Source organism: Sphaeramia orbicularis, chromosome 21 (genome assembly GCF_902148855.1).
Source record: "Sphaeramia orbicularis chromosome 21, fSphaOr1.1, whole genome shotgun sequence".
Lineage (NCBI taxonomy): Eukaryota > Metazoa > Chordata > Actinopteri > Kurtiformes > Apogonidae > Sphaeramia > Sphaeramia orbicularis.
This window is the reverse complement of record NC_043977.1, coordinates 147,995-160,773: the sequence shown is the minus strand read 5'-3', so window position 1 is coordinate 160,773 and position 12,779 is coordinate 147,995. Positions and strand designations below refer to the sequence as shown.

The following is a 12,779-nucleotide window of genomic DNA, read 5'->3' as shown; positions in this document are numbered from 1 at the left end:
CCAAAGATAAGAAACCCAAAGATAATAACCTAACCCAAAGATAATAACCTAACCCAAAGATAATAATCTAACCCAAAGATAAGAAACCCAAAGATAATAACCTAACCCAAAGATAAAAAACCCAAAGATAATAACCTAACCCAAAGATAATAAACCCAAAAACAATAACCTAACCCAAAGATAATAAACCCGAAGATAATAACCTAACCCAAAGATAATAAACCTGAAGATAATAACCTAACCCAAAAATAATAACCTAACCCAAATATAATAAACCCGAAGATAATAACCTAACCCAAAAATAATAACCTAACCCAAAGATAATAAACCCGAAGATAATAACCTAACCCAAAAATAATAACCTAACCCAAACATAATAATCCCGAAGATAATAACCTAACCCAAAAATAATAACCTAACCCAAAGATAATAAACCAAAGATTATAACCTAACCCAAAGATTATAACCTAACCCAAAGATAATAAACCCAAAGATAATAACCTAACCCAAAGATAATAAACCCAAAGATAATAACCTAACCCAAAGATAATAAACCCGAAGATAATAACCTAACCCAAAGATAAAAACCTAACCCAAAGATAATAACCTAACCCAAAGATTATAAACCCAAAGATAACCTAACCCAAAGATAATAACCTAACCAAAAGATAATAACCCAAAGATAATAACCTAACCCAAAGATTATAACCTAACCCAAAGATTATAACCTAACCCAAAGATAATAAAACCAAAGATAATAACCGAACCCAAAGATAATAAACCCGAAGATAATAACCAAACCCAAAGATAAAAACCTAACCCAAAGATAATAACCTAACCCAAAGATAATAAACCCAAAGATAATAACCTAACCCAAAGATAATAACCCGAAGATAATAACCTAACCCAAAGATAACAAACCCAAAGATTATAACCTAACCCAAAGATAATAAACCCGAAGATAATAACCTAAAACAAAAATAATAACCTAACCCAAAGATAATAAACCCAAAGATAATAACCTAACCCAAAGATAATAAACCCAAAGATAATAACCTAACCCAAAGATAATAAACCCAAAGATAATAACCTAACCCAAAGATAATAAACCCAAAGATTAAAACCTAACCCAAAGATAGTAAAGCCAAAGATAATAACCTAACCCAAAGATAATAAACCCAAAGATAATAAACCCAAAGATAACAAACCCAAAGATGATAACCTAACCCAAAGATAATAACCCTAACCAGAGATAATAAACCCAAAGATAATAACCTAACCCAAAGATAATAACCCAAAGATAATATCCTAACCCAAAGATAATAACCTAACCCAAAGATAATGACCTAACCCAAAGATAATAAACCCAAAGATAATAACCCTAGCCAAAGATAATAAACCCAAAGATAATAACCCTAACCCAAAGATAATAAACCCAAAGATAATAACCCTAACCCAAAGATAATAAACCCAAAGATAATAACCCTAACCCAAAGATAATAAACCCAAAGATAATAACCCTTACCCAAAGATAATAAAACCAAAGATGATAACCCTAACCAAAGATAATACCCAAAGATAATAACCCTAACAGTAACAGTATGTATATTCATGAACAATATTAACAGTATGTATATTTATGAACTCAAGTCTGTTAAAAATAGTGCATTTATGGTTTGATAAATATTGGAATAAATACTGTTCTGTTGTTGCAAGAACATACTGACTAATGATATAATGACTTTCTTTATGAATAAGCTCAGGACCATAAGGTAGGTTTGGTTTTTTTTTTCACAAAACAAAGGTGCATTAATGATCTAACTTTTCATGTTATTTACACAAACTTTGTTCAGGACATCAGGTCTGGATAAATTGCTCCTGTTTCAGGAATAATTTTTATTACAACAATTTCTCCAATGACTTAGAACCAGGCCTGTAGAATGTGAATGGGTTATGTGAATAGACGATAAGGGCTTGGAGAGGGGCTTGGAGAGCAGCACAACCACTTAGATCCTTGTGATGATGTATAACACTGGATATTACATTCGTTACATCAGATATAATAATAAATGTGGCAGCGTTTCGGGGCCAGTTGCCTAGTTTGGCTTTAGAAGAGATCATCTGTCAACTAGGGGGTAGCCCCCACTGGCTCCCTGCACCTATCCATAATCAATAGAATTTATTGGTGCATATTAAATGTTATGAAATTCCTTCAAAAATAGCTGGTTCAAAACTCACCAAGGGAGCTTGAGGCCAACTTGTGAATTGGAAATCCTTTTACAGCCTCGATGTGACAACCCAGTATCAATGAGCAGTAGCAGCAGTGTGCTTTGTACGGTATCTAATGGATGTGTCTGTTCTGCCAGCAGTCCTCTGTAGCCTCTGCAGCTGGGTCGCAGTTTGCTGTTGCTGCTTTTGTTGTTCAGATTTATTATGTTAGTGTGTTTTTTGCAGCAGAACACTAACCCAGATAGTGTTTGCAGTCTTATTGTTATCTGCATGTGACTACATAATCCCATAAGTGTGTTTTGTACTAGTTTTATTAGTCTTGTTGCAATCCTACTGCCTTTTTTTGGCATGCTAGCTCAGCAGCATGGCTCTTGGGATGCCAGTTAGCTGGTGAGTCACTGGTCAGTCCACTACTTTGTTCCAGAAAAAAATATTGCAATACTTACTAGATGGAGTCCTGTGAATGTACAGACAATGACAGTCCTGAGAGAATGAATTCTAATCCTAATGACTCCAAGTTGTTTGTCCTTGTAAGCCACTGTATCACACTCTTGTCCCTGCTGCTCTCATGGACCTGCTCTTTTTGATTACATGGACTTTCTGTATCCCTTGGCAGGATACTGCAAAAAAAGACAGTATTTGAGGGATTTCTATCAAATCTGGTGCTCACAAAGACACATAGATATGCAATGCGCCACCATGTGTCTGTTTTAAAGTATTTTATGTGTTCCACTCAGGACTCCTGACCCATGGTTAGGGTTAGGCTAGCCCTAGCCCAGGGGTGGGCAATCATGGTCCTCAAGGGCCGGTATTCTGCATGTTTTAGATGTTTCCCTCTTCCAACACACCTGGTTCACATGATAAGTCTATCCTCAAGCTCTACTGAAGCCTGATAATGACCTTCAGGTATGCTGGAAGAGGGAAACATGTCAAACATGCAAGATACCGGCCCTCGAGGACCAGGATTGCCCACCCCTGCCCTAGCCCTAGCCCTAGCCCTAACCCTAACCTTGGTGTTGGAGGGTTAAGGTAAGGCCATCCCTAACCCTAACCCTCTAACACTGTAGAAGCAAAACTGTGTTTTCCCAGATCCTTTGCTTCCGTATGAATATTTCATTGTCAGCCCCTTTCTCTATTTGGATATCCCTGGAAAAAACATTAAGTTATTTTTATTCTTGATGTCTGGACTGTTGCACACACTGCAGAGTTGGAGCTTTTAACTTCACACTCAAACTATTTTGAGAGTATGATCTGTTCTTTTTCTCCCAAAATAATGTGCCAAGATTTATCTGGTGTCAGATCAATACTTTGAGATGGAGATTGAAATTCATTTGATTCACGGCTGAAGGGAAATGAAGCAGTCAAATAAAAACCCAAGCATACACAGCCTTGTGGTGAAGGCAGTAGAAGTCTATTTGTGTTGTTAATGCGTACAGATTCACTCCTCCCAACTTCATTTGACTGCGTGTTAATTAACACCTCTAAGTGACTGGGAAAGCGACTTCCACAAAACATTAACCCTGCGAACATTTCACAGACAGACAAACACACCTCTGCCAATTAATTGCAGCCCTGATGAATGCCTGTCATCAGAGGCCTGGGCAGTATGTTTGTCTGCCACAAAGGGACTCATTGATTGGTTTTTAAAGACTTTCTAAATATGCCTAACGGGTGGAGCCAACATGCTCCATTTGTCAGTGCAATCAAGGACAGACGTCCACGACGGCCCAGGCGCCGTGGATGGAAGTGTCCGTCGTGTGCCTGGCTGCCTTCATTTGGAGATGAATGATAAGCTGTGGAGGGTTGTTCATAGCCGTGGTTCCTCATTGCAGCAGACACGGGTCACTGATCATTTTGTTTCTGATTGATCAGACTCATTTTCTGTTCTCCTCTCCAGGAACTGCAGATATCTGCCCTCCCAGTAAAATCAACTGTGTTGACAAAGCACTTGGTAAGAAACAATCTTCCTTCATTTCTTTTCTCATTACAATAGATTCCCCCAAAGGGAAATGGAAACACAATCAGTAAATATGATAAGGATTTTTTTCCCTTCGTAATACAAATACCTAGAGGTACTGTGGATATTTTGAAATGACTTTTCCTCATTGTGATTGAGTCCTTTGAGTTGGGTGGCTGCACCGTCTCCATTGTTGAACTGTTCTTATTAAAGTCTTTTCCTGCATATCTAAATCCACCACCTTCAGCCTCCACTCTGACCTCCAGCACACATCACCACTGAACAAAGACTCTTTGGTTTCAGACACATTACTGCCGTCACAGTCAAAAAGGACACTTTTATAGTCATAGCGGACATAGAAGTACAATTACAATTTCTCTGGCAAATAAGTGAGAAATTTAATTATGTCTCTTCACAGGATTCACCCCCTATTTAAACATGGATGAATGAAATCTTAGATATATCCACCAAGAATGGACCGTATTGGTTGGGTCATATTCCTGACTCAAATTGTGTGAATAACCGCTCCCTTTATCAAAAGTAATACATTAAAATACCATTTATATATTTAGATATTAAAGGTTTTTTTTGTGCCACTTCAGACAAAGAATAGCATCCGTCCTGCTCCTGCATCCAAGTAACCTAACTGTTGGAGTAATAAACTACATAAATCATCAGGTTATAATTACAGTTCTCCATCTCCCTGTTTTTGTCTGGGTTGAATGCATTTAGTGTTTCAAAGGAGAGACTGGGAAAAGCTATTTACTCTGCAGTTTGCTTCGTTGGCTTGTTTTTGGAGTTGGGATTGTGTAGTTCATGCCTGCATGTTAATTGAATCTGAATCCAGGTGCTTTTTGCTCCCAAAGTAACAATTACACAAGTGTACATCATTTATTCTCTTTGCAAATACAATAACTGCAGTGGCTGGCAATTCAATGATATTATTACACAAACAAATCATCTTGTATCTGTATCATTTTTGCAAACTATATTAAATAATGAATACACAGTGGAGTTTTTTTTCACCATGTTTACACAGTAGCCTTGACTGGATTTTACAGTCTAACCTAACTCCACTGTTTTGTTTCACATTTATATTATTGCCATGTTGTTCCCTCCTGGATGATTGAAACAAAAATGGCAGTAAAAGCAGAGCTAACATTGCACAGAAACCCAGAAACATAAATGCTAATGAATGCAATTGTCACTGTATCTTCTACATATGTATAGACAATTCCTTTGCAAAAACATTCTTCCTAACAGCTTGATGAGTTGGTTATGTCACTGTTGTATCACCAGCTTGTTGCAATGCCTAAAAAAGTCGCTAAAACAAATGAATGCTGCACACAGTGTGTTTATTCCTTTGATCCAGAATAGCTCCGGTGTTGCTTTTCCTTCCAGATCCTGGGTAGTTAGTCTCTTCCTCTGCAAATGATAGTCAACAGATCTGCATTGAAACTGAGCCGGTGTATATCCATTCAGCCACTGTTTACATGTTCTTCCAGCTCAGCTACAGAAGAACAGTGGGGATACCTGTCCATGCGAAACGCCCTGTAATCTCACCCGCTACGGTAAAGAGCTCTCCATGGTCAAAATCCCCAGCAAAGGCTCTGCTCGCTACCTCTCCAGGAAATATGACAAGTCAGAGGACTACATCAGGTAGGTTACCGACCCAAACGTCCACCTTTAACCCATGAAGACCCAAACTTGAACCCTTCAAGACCCAAATGTCCACCTTTAACCCATAAAGACCCAAACGTCCACCTTTAACCCATAAAGACCCAAACGTCCACCTTTAACCCTTCAAGACCCAAACGTCCACCTTTAACCCTTCAAGACCCAAACGTCCACCTTTAACCCATAAAGACCCAAACGTCCACCTTTAACCCTTACAGACCCAAATGTCCACCCTTAACCCTTAAGGACCCTAACGTCAACCTTTAGTATTAGTAGTAGTAATAGTAGTGGTAGTGTGTCAGTTTTTAACACTGTGCCTTGGTGTGTTTTCCAGAGATAACTTCCTGGTGTTGGATATCTTCTTTGAAGCTCTGAACTATGAAACCATCGAACAGAAGAAAGCCTATGATGTGGCCGGTTTATTAGGTACGATCATTTTGCTCCCTTTTTTCTGAACCTTTTGGACAGGGGTGCTGGGTGCTGGGCGTTGGGTGCTGGGTGTTGGGTGCTGGGTGTTGGGTCCTGGGCGTTGGGTGCTGGGCGTTGAGTGCTGGGTGTTGGGCGCTGGGTGTTGGATGTTGGGTACTGGGCGTTGGGTGCTGGGCGCTGGGTGTTGGATGTTGGGTGCTGGGCGTTGGGTGCTGGGTGTTGGGTGCTGAGTGTTGGGTGCTGGGTGTCGGGTGCTGGGTGCAGGGTGTTGGGTGCTGGGTGTTGGGTGCTGAGTGTTGGGTGCTGGGTGTTGGATGCTGGGTGTTGGGTGCTGAGTGTTGGGTGCTGGGTGTTGGGTGCTAGGTGTTGGGTGTTGGGTGCTGAGTGTTGGGTGTTGGGTGCTGGGTGTTGGGTGCTGAGTGTTGGGTGCTGGGTGTTGGGTGCTGAGTGTTGGGTGCTGGGTGTTGGGTGCTAGGTGTTGGGTGTTGGGTGTTGGGTGCTGAGTGTTGGGTGTTGGGTGCTGGGTGTTGGGTGCTGAGTGTTGGGTGCTGGGTTTTGGGTGTCGGGTGCTGGGTGTCGGGTGCAGGGTGCAGGGTGTTGGGTGCAGGGTGTTGGGTGCTGGTGTTGGGTGCTGGGTGCTGGATGTTGGGTGCTGGGTGTTGGTAGGACATGAACGGTGCTGCTGTGGTGGATGCTGTGTGTTTTCAGGGCCAACAGGTACTTGTACTGTGCTCTGAAATGCTGTGTTGATTCCAGGGGACATCGGTGGGCAGATGGGCTTGTTCATTGGAGCCAGTATCCTGACATTCTTAGAAATACTGGATTACATCTATGAGGTACGCTGTCACTCACTCTGACCACAGAAAGCCACACAAACAATCCAAACACATCAGCTGGTGCCTAATCAGGTCTTTGTTTTTATTTTGTCAAAGTCCTTGTTTTTTTGTTTTGTTTTGTTTTGTTTTGTTTAGCGTGGAGGTTATTTGTGGCAGATATCTGTGTGTGCTCTTCCTCAGACAGACACTTTTGCCAATCTAAGGACTGGCAGTGCAAATGTTATCACTTATTATGCATGTGAGGAGGTTTTATTTGATTTCCAGGCTGGAGAAACTAATATCCGCTGGGGACGGAGCCCAAGACATGTTCCTAACACTGATCATGAAACAATCTCCTGCCTCAGCTGCATCCACTTTAAACTTTCTAAGCAGCTCGTCTGCTGCTGCCAAAAACACATGAATAAACCCAATCAGAGGCAGGTTTTCTAATGCACACATCATAACCAATGAACTCCTCACTGTGCTGCATCTCTTGTCTCCACCCTCATCTCCTCCCACCCTCCGCCATACGGTGGATGGAACTAGGTGATCAAACACCGGCTACAACGTCTGCTGAGGCCGCAGAAAGACGACAAGAAGAACAAACAGCAGACCAGCACTGTAGCAACAGTGGGTCTGGAGGAGATGAAAGCAAAGGTACAGTAACGGCACCTGCACCGCCTTCCACAAACTCCACCATGTTCCTGCAGAGCTGGGAGGGCCTCAGGGAAACACAAGGGCATCATTCACAGGGAAGCAAATTAATATTTGGCCTCTTCTAAAACATTAACGAGTGTAATGTTCCAAAGGAATGTCCTGACCACTGTCAACACAACATCCTAAGCCCAACCCTGGAGCCTGGTTTGGTTATTGCACAAGTTTATTGTGAAGTGGCTGATATCGCAACAATAGACCTCTGTCATTTATGAATTACACATCTATATTATAAAAGCCAAGTGGCCTGTGAGTGTGTGTGTGTGTGTGTGTGTGTCTGAGGATTCACACTAAGTCCCTATACTTGTGTATTTTTGCTCAGTGAATGAATATATATATTAAAAAAAAAATATATATATATATATATATATATATATATATATGTACACACACACACACATACACACACACACTTGAGGTCTTGTCTGGTCATTGGGGGCCATTTTCTTGATATATTCCTGGAGGTTTTCTGTTTCCTCCTGGACAGTAGCTCTGACACTTACTAGTCCTCAGTTTTGCGTACAGCCTCAGGATGCTGGACTTCAGCTGAAACCCTGCTTGTCTCCAGGTCTGGTACTTTGTTGTTTAGCCATGACAAACAGGAGGTAGTTGCGTTCCTGTACACTATGCACTAGTTGAGTCCCCCAGGACTTCCTGATCGTCTCTCAGGTCAGCTGTCCTTGTATTCAGTCTGTCTGTCTTTAGGGCTTGGTCCCCAATCTCCATATTTGGGGGTTATGGTGAAACAACCCCCAAGCTGACTTGTTGTCCCCCTTGCCGTAGCATCTTTGTACCGTGGATGAGGTCCAACGCTGTACCTCATCAGTCTATAGCTATGATAGAAACTTTTTAGTGCGGATATTTGAACACTGAGCTAACAGCTGTTTCTTAGTGAGGATGTGGGGTTTCGAAGATCTGACTCATCCTATAAAAATTCTGTTGAGTTTTAAGTTTGTTAATGTTGAGTTTTTACTGAGGTCATGGTCTGTGCTAACGCTAACATGCGAAGTTAGCCTGTATGCTATCCTGTGGTTAAAATGCCTTATTGTGTGTGTGCTAACACTAACATGCTAAGTTAGCCTGTATGCTATCCTGTGGTTAAAATGCCTTATTGTGTGTGTGCTAACGCTAACATGCGAAGTTAGCCTGTATGCTATCCTGTGGTTAAAATGCCTTATTGTGTGTGTGCTAACACTAACATGCTAAGTTAGCCTGTCTGCTGTCCTGTGGTTAATGCCTTATTGTGTGTGTTCTCAGAGCAGAGCTTGGCAGACACACAGTGTTCACAGATAAACACTGTTTTCTGATTGGACCACAGTCCTACAATAGGAAAACTCCAATGGTCCATTATCTATCTCCGTACCAGTCCAGTCCAATTACAGAATGAATAAACTGATAAAGTTAGCACCACTCATGGAAGTAGCCTATCCAAGCTAACACCAACCTTTAAACCTAAATGTCAGTTTTCACAGTAATACAGTCAGTCCTTTCATTGGTCAACTCCACTACTCAGAAGTAGAACACACACAACAGTACACACCGTAGTGACACAATGGGTGGGTGGGGCTTGTTTTAGATTTTCTATGCTCACTGTTGTTTGTTCCATTGAATAACATGACAGTGCTCAGTTCATTTGGAGCTATTCAGGCTTACATGAACCACATGATCACCGGAGTGGAACATCGGAACATCAAAGAATGTCGTAACTCTCTTTATAGGGCTCTGATCACAGACTGGAACTGTAGACCAGAGGCATGATGGGTAATACTGACCCACAGACTGGTACTGTAGACCAGAGGCATGATGGGTAATACTGACCCACAGACTGGAACTGTAGACACTAGGCATGATGGGTAATACTGACCCACAGACTGGTACTGTAGACCAGAGGGATGATGGGTAATACTGACCCACAGACTGGTACTGTAGACCAGAGGCATGATGGGTAATCGCTTTATCCACCTCTCTCCATCCCTCTGGACCAGGGTCAACGTGGACTCCTCAGACCACATGAGGTTTTTCCATTGAAACACAGTCCAGTCTTAATGCAAACTGATGGATGTTTAAGGAATGTGCGTCAGTTAAAGCAGTGTTTTCCAACCACTGTGCCCTGAGAAATCATCAGGTGTGTTGTGGAATTTCACCTGACTGGTGTAAGAGCAGCGTACATAGGACAGCACGCACCAGTGATCCACCACAACAACACGCTCCTGTTTCCCTTTGCAAAATAAAAGTGAAAGTAAACCACCTCCAATGCAGTGTGTTCGGTTGATAAAGCCCCCCTCACTAGTGATGCGCAGATTAGCAGGTTACTCACAAACCCCAGGTATCGGGTTGGTGCGGGAGAGATATGCCTCCCATACTATTATACGACGGACCTCAAAGCTGGGGGGTCTGTCCAAGGGGTCACAGACGCACCCCTATCAGCATTTCTTGTTCCAAACGCCAGTGCACCCCCAGTGTGCACCCCCGATGTGCCGCTGCCCCCCCCCCCCCCCCCCCCCCCCCCCCCCCCACACACACACACACACACACACAAGGAGAGTGTCTAGTGACTGCTGCCAAGGAGTTCCCCATTGTGGAAAGCAAAGCTGCTGCGCTTGTGTTTCCTTTGACCATCCTACTGTATGTGTGTGAGGTGGACTCTAAAAACATGACTGATATAAAAGACAAAACAGACTCAGAGCTGTCGAGGAACATTCATGAGTGTCTTTGTTCAATTCCTGCAAGAATATCAGCTTTGTGTTCAACTAAACAGGCCCAGGTTTCACACTGAGGAAGTACACTGAGACCAGATTTGCATTATATTTACAGAAATAGACCTTTAGTGACATTTTTGTTTGGTGGTGTTCCTTGGGATTTTTCTAATGTAAAATATGTGCTATGGCTCAAAACGGTTGGAAACTCTGAGTAAAAGGGTTAAAGAAGTGTGTGCTCTGTCAAACCCAGGTGGGGTCTTTTTTTACACCACACTCTGTATAAATACGTCTACAACAGCGGAATAACAGAGTGTGTAAAATGAAAATTTACCCAAGGCATTTGGGCTTTCAGATTACTCTTCAAATCAAACCATAGCAAAAATATTGGTTAATGCAAATTGTGCAAAATGGATTTAGAAGACCAGATGTGCTTTAATTAATGAGCCTCACAAGGATTTCTTCTAATATTTCTGAAAATATGATTTTCTGAGTCATTAATTCGGTTTTATCCTGTTTGTTTAGTTTGGAGATAAACAGAGAGTTAAAAGCCTCGTGGGTTTTAACTGTACCTGTTCACTATCCTTATCTACACAATAATATTCAACTATTACTTAAAATATGAGAATATTCTGAATTTGATATAAATAACTTATTTAATTAGTGCTTGTTCCAATGTAATATTTTCTCAGTAAGACATGGGGGATATGCTGATATCATTCAGGTTTTAGGAACGTTCTTTCAACATGTGTGCAGTTTATTTATTTTAAGCCCTATTTGTATAGAACTAGTTTTACTTATAGATGTTTGTAATGTGCAATAATTGCGGGGAGTTGTCTTTGATCTTAATCCCACGCAAATCGTCCATGTCTGTAATTTGTAAAGGACAAATTCCACCACAAATCCTATGTAATCTGTGCAATTTGATGGGATATTCCATTTATTTTGTATTCTCTGTGCATTTATTCAACTTATGTCCTGCTCAGAAACCATGAGGACTGTCCTGGAGATGATGAGTTCAAGTTTTAAAAGTATTTTGGTGCATATTCAGGAGGTTCATGTCATAAACTAGCATGGATATTCACTGAAAGAGCAAACTTAAATCCTCCAAAAAACCAACAGCTCAAAAGATAATGAGATGGATGACATGTACGTCAGCTACGGTCAGGAACATTTTTCCATCTTTCAACAGTTTCCTGTCAGTGGTGAGCCTGCCCTGGACATCAGAACTGGGGAATGATGTCAGTACATCCAAGTGAAAACAGACTTGCTTGTCCAATTCACCTCATGAAACAACAGAACGGGGTTCATTTCCAGGTTCTACCAGTCCCACATGGAGGAGGCTGTAATGGGGTGTTTCCACAGGTTGTGATGTACGGCCTCTTACCTATTTATGAGTTAGGGTTAGGGTCAGGGGTCACAGGGTCAGGGTTCAAAGGGTTAGGGTCAGGGTTCACAGGGTCAGGGTCACAGGGTTAGGGTCAGGGTTCACAAGGTTAGGGTTCACAGGATCAGGGTTCACAGGGTCAGGGTCAAGGTTCACAGGGTCAGGGGTTCACAGGGTTAGGGTTCACAGGGTCAGGGTTCACAAGGTCAGAGTTCACAGGGTCAGGGTTCACAGGGCCAGGGTTCACAGGGTTAGGGTTCACAGGGTCAGGGTTCACAGGGTCAGAGTTCACAGGGTCAGGGCTCACAGGGCCAGGGTTCGCAGGGTCAGGGTTCACCAGGGTTAGGGTCAAGGTTCACAGGGTCAGGGTTCACAGGGTCAGGGTTCACAGGGTTAGGGTTCACAGGGTCAGGGTTCACAGGGTTAGGGTTCGCAGGGTCAGGGTTCACAGGGTCAGGGTTCACAGGGTCAGGGCTCACAGGGCCAGGGTTCACAGGGTCAGGGTTCACAGGGTTAGGGTCAAGGTTCACAGGGTCAGGGTTCACAGGGTCAGGGTTCACAGGGTTAGGGTTCACAGGGTCAGGGTTCACAGGGTCAGAGTTCACAGGGTTAGGGTTCACAGGGTCAGGGTTCACAGGGTCAGAGTTCACAGGGGTCAGGGCTCACAGGGCCAGGGTTCGCAGGGTCAGGGTTCGCAGGGTTAGGGTCAGGGTTCGCAGGGTCAGGGGTCACAGGGTTAGGGTCAGGGTTCACAAGGTTAGGGTTTACAGGGTTAGGGTTCACAGGATCAGGGTTCACAGGGTCAGGGTTCACAGGGTCAGGGCTCACAGGGTCAGGGTTCACAGGGTCAGGGTTCACAGGGTCAGAGTTCACAG

The 12,779-nt window shown here is 42.7% G+C and overlaps 1 protein-coding gene across 1 annotated transcript in view; it reads left to right on the top strand.

The window, feature by feature from the left end:
* Positions 1-12,779, top strand: part of asic4a (acid-sensing (proton-gated) ion channel family member 4a) — a 196,878-nt gene that overhangs the window by 181,687 nt on the left and 2,412 nt on the right. The window contains exons 5-9 of the mRNA XM_030125137.1: positions 4,127-4,180; positions 5,692-5,845; positions 6,198-6,289; positions 7,049-7,128; positions 7,654-7,764. Of these exons, the coding sequence (XP_029980997.1) occupies positions 4,127-4,180; positions 5,692-5,845; positions 6,198-6,289; positions 7,049-7,128; positions 7,654-7,764 (491 nt within the window). The remainder of the gene's footprint in view (positions 1-4,126; positions 4,181-5,691; positions 5,846-6,197; positions 6,290-7,048; positions 7,129-7,653; positions 7,765-12,779) is intronic.